The 7,293-nt window shown below is 53.1% G+C and overlaps 1 protein-coding gene across 1 annotated transcript in view; it reads left to right on the top strand.

Annotated features, from left to right (window-relative positions):
* Positions 1–7,293, top strand: part of Igdcc4 (immunoglobulin superfamily DCC subclass member 4) — a 34,637-nt gene that overhangs the window by 19,043 nt on the left and 8,301 nt on the right. Inside the window, exons 6-13 of the mRNA XM_005347768.2 lie at positions 968–1,108; positions 1,757–1,912; positions 2,407–2,820; positions 3,250–3,414; positions 3,913–4,050; positions 4,932–5,105; positions 6,557–6,793; positions 6,875–6,976. Coding sequence (XP_005347825.2) covers positions 968–1,108; positions 1,757–1,912; positions 2,407–2,820; positions 3,250–3,414; positions 3,913–4,050; positions 4,932–5,105; positions 6,557–6,793; positions 6,875–6,976 — 1,527 coding nt within the window. The remainder of the gene's footprint in view (positions 1–967; positions 1,109–1,756; positions 1,913–2,406; positions 2,821–3,249; positions 3,415–3,912; positions 4,051–4,931; positions 5,106–6,556; positions 6,794–6,874; positions 6,977–7,293) is intronic.

Below are 7,293 nucleotides of genomic sequence, written 5' to 3'. Positions count from 1 at the left end.
TATTTTTTACATATATTTTTGTGTGTTTGTGCACACGTCCATGACACAGAACAATTTGTAGAAGTCAGTGTCTCCTTCCACTAAGTGGGTTCCTGGGATCTGACTTATGTCTCAGGCTTGGCGGCAAACACCTTTAGCTGCTGAGCCGTTTTTGTGAGTCCCTTTTCTGCTTTTCTTTGAAAGGCTCCTGCCGGGATAAGATAGGGGCAAGGGCACCCCCTGGTTTTGGGGTCACAAAGACCTGTTTTGAATCCTTATCCCTCAGTGTGGCCCTGGTCTGGCGCTCAAATGTCCAGCTCAGAGGGGTGAGAATAACAGCTGAGATGGGAATGCACAGTGTTTGGCGCTCGGCAGCTGCTCAACAGATCTCACTTCAAGCCTCCCCCAAGGTCGCTCTCCTGTGCCATTCCTCCCTTCTCCGATCCCATCCTCTCCTCCCTGGGTTTCTCTAAAACGCTGCGCAGGGAGATCTTTGCGCTCTCTTCTGCACTGGGTCTCTGCCTCCCCCTGCTGGACAAACAAGGTGTTCACTATTCTGTGGTGCCGAGAGAGTATTGGACAAAAAACACAATGCGAAGCTTCCTGCCTAAAAATTGGAGCCCAATCCTTGCTTTTGCACTTAGGAACCCCCCATCCCGGCACTTTGGCAAAGGGACCTGCCTAACTCACACAACGCCTTATCTGTCTAGGCAATGCTAGATCTAGAACTGAGTGCTGGATCCAAGGTAGAGGCTGGGTAGGATGGATTTGGGAGGAAATATGGGTCATTTGAGGGAGGATTCATTTGTGTCGGAGAGCATTCTTGTGGCTCCAAGATAAGCCCTGAGGCCTAAGTCAGCTCTTTTGAACTTAGTAGCTGTTTTCCCCCTTCTGACATAAGGAATTTTGATGTCTCCTGCTCCCCTGGCTCAGCCATTACAGGAGCAGCAGGTGGCAGGTAGACCCCGTCCTCCTATTGTCTCTCCAGGGTCCTTGGAGGCTGGCAGGGGCCAGGATGTGGTCATTGTGGCAGCCCCAGAGAACACCACAGTAGTGTCTGGACAGAGTGTAGTGATGGAGTGTGTGGCCTCCGCTGACCCCACGCCTTTTGTGTCCTGGGTCCGACAGGGTGAGTGTGGAGGGAAGAGGCGAAGAGTGGGGGAGTGGTCGGGATGGTACAGTGTCTCACAGGCTCTAAGTCAGGAGCTACCTAAAGATGGAAGGAGAGGACTGGAGAGATGGCTCAGTGGTTAAGAGCTCTGACTTCTTTTCCAGAGGTTCCGAGTTCAATTCCCTGCCCTCTTCTGGCCTGCAGACATACATGCAGACAGAACACTATATATATATTAAATAAATCTTTTTTTAAAAAAAAGTGTAAAGAAGGTTGTATTTAAAAAGCCCAGTGGTGGTGGTTTATGCCTTTAATTCCAGCACAGAGGGAGGCATATCTCTGAGTTCAAGGCCAGCCTGGTTTCCAAAGTACATTCCAGGAAAGCCAGGGCTATACAAACTCTGTCTCAAAACACAAAAAATAGAACACCAAAAAAGAAGGCTGTATTAAATGCATGCCCCACCCACCAGAGGCCCACCTCCCATCTCTCATCTCCCATCTATCTAGGGAGCAGAGTTCCAGGTCTAGGACCAGAGGAACTGGGATTCAAGCCAGTCACTGTGATCCTGCTTTGTCCGGGAGGGTGGGGAGGGTCCCCTAAGTTGAAGAGGGCGTGGAGGGACAGCCCCAGAGTCCCCCTCCAACCTGCTCCTTCTCTGTTCCCAGATGGGAAGCCTATCTCCACGGATGTCATCGTTTTGGGCCGGACCAATCTACTCATCGCCAGTGCGCAGCCTCGGCACTCTGGTGTTTATGTCTGCCGAGCCAACAAGCCCCGTACCCGCGACTTCGCCACCGCTGCAGCTGAACTCAGAGTGCTGGGTGAGGCCTGGAGCTGTGGGACACTAGGGACAGTTGGGTGTCAGAGGGAGGAGAGGGGTTGCTAGAAGATGAAGCGTGGAAAGGGGTAACATACATGGAAGGAATCTTTGGAGGATAGAGCGAAGAGAGTTGAGACAGGGATGGAGAGGGGTATGTAAAGCCGGGTTTGGATGATGGAGAGGGACAGAGCGGGTGAGCTGGAGTGGGGTGAGGTTATGGGAGGAGATAGTGGAATGGACTGGACTATATGGTGTGGAGCCTGGAAAGCAGAATCTGGACATGGTAGCTCTTGCCTGCAATGCCATCGCCCGGAAGGTTGTAGCAGGAGTGTGAGTTCGATGTCAGGCCCTGAAAGAGAGAAGAGCTATCTAGGAGGGACCAGAGCAAGTGGGCAGGCGGGTGGACCCAAGCTTGGCCCAGGTGACTAGGGGAGAGGACCTCAGGGAGAGGCTGGGGGTGCGGTGTTGGGACGCTTGAGACTCTCCTGTCTCCAGGGGCTCCTGCTATCTCACAAGCGCCAGAGGCTCTGTCGAGGACGCGGGCCAGCACTGCGCGTTTCGTGTGCCGGGCGTCGGGGGAGCCACGGCCCACGCTACGCTGGCTGCACGACGGGGCCCCGCTGCGACCCAATGGGCGAGTCAAGGTGCAGGGCGGTGGTGGCAGCTTGGTCATCACGCAGATCGGCCTGCAGGACGCCGGCTACTACCAGTGCATAGCAGAGAACAGCGCAGGAACCGCGTGTGCGGCTGCGCCCCTGGCGGTGGTGGTACGCGAGGGGCTGCCCAGCGCCCCGACTCGGGTTACAGCCACGCCTCTGAGCAGCTCCGCTGTGCTGGTGGCCTGGGAGCGGCCTGAACTGCACAGCGAGCAAATCATTGGCTTCTCCCTTCACTACCAAAAGGCAAGGGGTATGTATACTCAAGATCAAGTGGCCCCACTTAGGGCAGCCACGGGTTAGATGACTGAAGGATTGCCCTGTGGGGACCTCTGTGGATGGGGTGAGGGGCAGCGATCTAGTATTAGAGTTCGGAGCCTTGCATATACTCCCCCTGAGAGGATGCTTGCTTTTACAGGGTTAATGGAGCCGTCGTCCACCCTAGTTAACTAACTGCAGTAGTAACTACTTAATTAGACAGCACAAGGAACTTCCTGACCAGTTCTAGAATTAATACAATGGGTAGACTAGAAGGCGAGGGCCTTTATATCCGACAGCCTAGACTGTCTTCCACGATTTAGCTATACATAGACCATTAGGATCCCGAGACCAACTCCCGACTGGTAAGACCTGAAGTGAGTGGGCTGCGATGGTCCTTTTGTCTCCTGTGCCACCATCTCAGGAGTGGACAACGTGGAGTACCAGTTCGCAGTGAACAATGACACCACAGAGCTGCAGGTTCGGGACCTGGAACCCAACACAGATTATGAATTCTACGTGGTGGCCTACTCCCAGCTAGGGGCCAGCCGCACCTCCAGCCCAGCCCTGGTGCATACACTGGATGATGGTAGGACCTCTGAACCTGCAGTGGCCTGGAACCCAAGGACATCCCTACCCAGAGACTGTGTACCCCAAGGACCTCTTCCTTACCTTGTGATGTCTTTTGTGCCCTGTAAAGGAGTGGGCAGGGTTTCTTCTTCCCCGTGTAAAATGGGGAAACTGAGGATCAGAAAATGAAAGTGACTTGCCCAAGGTCAGTAGGACAGCTGAGATTTGAACCCTGCTCTTGTGAGTCCCCATATTTTACAGCCCTCCTTCTTTACACCCATGTACCATCCAGCCATTGGATACAAAAATCTTCTGGCCCACACTGTCCTCTAGCCTTGGGGTAGGAAGAAGGTCTCCTCATCCTCCAGCTTGAGGCTCCCCGAGAGGCTCCCTTCCCTCCCTCTGATCCTGGGCCTGCTCCTGAGTTGCTGTGTGACCTGGGCAAGTCTCTGACCACTCCTGACCTCGCCTTCCCCGTCAGTGGGGCAGAGCTCATGCCAGCATTCTTCTGTCTCAGTCCCCAGTGCGGCACCCCAGCTCGCCCTGTCCAGCCCCAACCCCTCAGACATCAGGGTGGCATGGTTGCCCCTGCCTTCAGGCCTGAGCAACGGCCAGGTGGTGAAGTACAAGATAGAGTATGGCCTGGGAAAGGAAGGTGAGTGGGGCTGGGGCAGTGGGGAGCTGCCAGTGGGAAAGGAGGTTCTCCCCCAGATAGGGGAGTCTGTGGGAGTAAGTCCCAGTGGGGCATGGGAAAGCTCTGGAAAAGAGCAGTGAGAGGCTAGAGAGATCGCTCCATGCATAAAGTACATGTTCAAGCCTAAGGACCTGAGTTCAATCCCAGTCTGCCATGGTGGTGGTGCCTGCTTGTAATCCCAGTACAGGGAGGCAGTAGAGGAAAAGGGAAGAAAAAAGCGGAAACAAGAAAAGGAGGTGCCTTGTGTATAGCCAGCGGAGCCTCTGACTCAGTTTCCTTTCTGTGAAGCAAGCAGTTCACCTAGTTGGTCCTTGGAACCCTTCTAGTTTAAGCACCAGAGAAGAGATGGGATGTTACGGGTGTGCCCACGGGGCATGGGATGTTCTTGTTGGGGAGATTGTGGTGGTCTAGGGGCGCTGATGTGGTTCTAAAAGGATTGGGGGAGTGCAGAAAAGAAAAGAGGCTAGGGTCAGTAAAGCTAAAGAGAGAGACAGGAGGCTGACCCAAGGTAGCAGTCAGGGCTTCTGACAGCAGGCACTGCTGGGTGCTCTTGGCTAGCCCTCGGGACTGTGAGGACTGTACAAGGGGTGTACTGGCTATTTTGACCATAAACAGGGAGGAGAAAAACATGCTTTGGTCTTTTCTTGCTGAAGCAAGATTAATGGGCTTCAGCAGTTGGAGCCAGAGGCCCCAGGGTCAGCCTGGAGGCATAGAGCCTGCCTCCAGCTGAGGGGTCAGTGCCCAGAGGACCTCAGGGGCCTAAGTGGAAGAGTCAGTGTGATAAGTTAGAGATCTCGGTTTCCAGATGAAGGATACTCAGCAGTCCATCTCTTCTGTCCCAGAAGATCAGGTTTTCTCCACTGAGGTACCCGGAAATGAGACACAGCTTACGTTAAACTCACTTCAGCCGAACAAGGTATACCGAGTCCGGATTTCGGCCGGCACTGGGGCTGGCTACGGAGTCCCTTCCCAGTGGATGCAGCACAGGACACCTGGCGTGCACAACCAGAGCCATGGTATGGAGCTTCAAGGGCAGACCAGACAGTGGCGACGGGTGTTCTGTGGCCTTGGAACCCCAGGCCACACCCAACACAGACCTGTAATTGTCACCTTCCTCCGCCCTCCCCCCCCCCCACCACACACACACACTGAATGCATCAGGGAAGCCTGGGTGTAGGAGTGAAGGGCTGGGTTCGGGTATCTCTCTGTTGCCTTTGTGACCTTTAACAAGTCGCATCCGGAAAGCTTCATTACTACAGTAAGGGGCGGCAGGGTCAGTAATGCAATTATACGTAAAGTGGTTGGCACAGAGTAGGAACTCCGTGGGCTGAGAATGTGGCTCGCTTGGTAGAACACTTGCTTAGATGCACAAAACCCTAGGTTCGATCCCCAGCACTGCATAAACCCAGCATGGTGGCCCTGTGGTCCAAGCAGAAAGATCAGAAATTCAAGATCTGCCTCACCTACATAGTGAGTTTGGGGCCAGCCTGGGATGCATGAAGTTCTGTTTCAAAGTAAGGGAGGAAGGAACCCATTAAATGGTAGCTGGTTTTGCCAGAGGCCTAATAGTAGAGTGATTAAATGCCCACAAAGTCGAACACTGTTTTCAGACATCTGGCAAGTTACTTGACATCCTGAGCTCAATTTCTATCTGTAAGATATAGGTGATAGCTTTTTTTTTTTTTTTTAGTTTTAGTTTTAGTTTTGTTTTTTATTTGTTTGTTTTTTAAAACAGAGTTTCTCTGTAGGTTTGGTACCTGTCCTGAAACTAGCTCTTGTAGGCCAGGCTGGCCTCGAACTCACAGAGCTCCACCTGCCTCTGCCTGGGATTAAAGGCATGCACTGCCGCCGCCCGGCTGCTTTGTTTTGTTTTGTTTTGTTTTTACTGGATTATAGAGTTATAAGAATGAAGGGTTGCCGAGATGGCCCAGCTAGTAAAGGGGTTACTCTTTTTATCAGAGGATCAGACTCCTATTGTCTCCCCAGAATCTATGCGATGGAAGGAAATAAATGAGTCCACAACTTGTCCTCTGACCTCCACATACACACACACACACACATAAATAAATACCTAAAATTTTAAAAATCCATATACGAAGTGTTCGAAACAGTGTTTTACACATAAGCCAGCCCTCTATTCTTGAGCTCCGAGTAGGGCTCCTCACTCTAATGGTTCCAGACCTCTTTCCTTACCTCTACAGCCCCTTATCTGTATTTATTTCAAGAGACTAGCAGAAGCCCCTCTGTTCCCTCTGACAGACGCGCCCCCTGCCGTCTCTTTTGTGCATGCCTTACAGACCCGCCCTCACAGCTAGCATGCAGTGCTCAAGACCACCGGGAGGTGGCAGAACGGAGCAGTAGGGAAAGCTCTGGCATAACTGTGCTGTGCCCAGCACCCGCTCAGGTTCCTGACGTCCTCGCTCCTCATTCTCTTCCCCTTGTCCCCATCATCTCCCTCTGCCCCCAGTTCCCTTTGCCCCTGCAGAATTGAAGGTGAGGGCAAAGATGGAATCCCTGGTGGTGTCATGGCAGCCGCCCCCTCACCCCACCCAGATTTCTGGATACAAACTCTACTGGCGTGAGGTGGGGGCAGAGGAAGAGGCAGACGGTGACCGCCCCCCAGGGGGCCGAGGAGACCAAGCTTGGGACGTGGGACCTGTGCGGCTCAAGAAGAAAGTGAAGCAGTATGAACTGACCCAGCTAGGTGAGCAGGCCTGGGCTTGGGAGGGTCTTGTGAGCTGGGCAAGCCGGGTGCAGGGAGAGTGACTCCCGTGGCCTTCCCCAGTCCCTGGCAGGCTGTACGAGGTGAAGCTCGTAGCTTTCAACAAACATGAGGACGGCTACGCAGCTGTATGGAAGGGCAAGACTGAAAAGGCGCCCACGCCAGGTGAGGAGCAGCAGGGGGGTTGTGAAAGCCTCTTTCCCCTTCCCCTGACCAGCCAGCGGGCAGTGTATGTGCCACGTTCACTCCTGCTCACCCTCTCGGGCAGGAGTCCTCCTGCTGTCAGATATGCCCCTCATTCTCAAGCTAAGCCGGGCAAATGGGGAGAGTGTAAAAAGGTTTAGGAAACCCCATGCTCGATGCGTGATCCCTGGCTCCAACCTTCAACCTTTAGTTTTTCAACCACATCCACCTATATCGCGTTATCCATCAGATTATCCCATAATTCTTTTTTTTTTTTTTTTTTTTTTTTTTTTTTTTTT

The sequence above is a fragment of the Microtus ochrogaster genome, chromosome 5, assembly GCF_000317375.1.
Source record: "Microtus ochrogaster isolate Prairie Vole_2 chromosome 5, MicOch1.0, whole genome shotgun sequence".
Classification (NCBI taxonomy): Eukaryota; Metazoa; Chordata; class Mammalia; order Rodentia; family Cricetidae; genus Microtus; species Microtus ochrogaster.
This window is presented reverse-complemented; position numbering and strand designations above follow the sequence as displayed.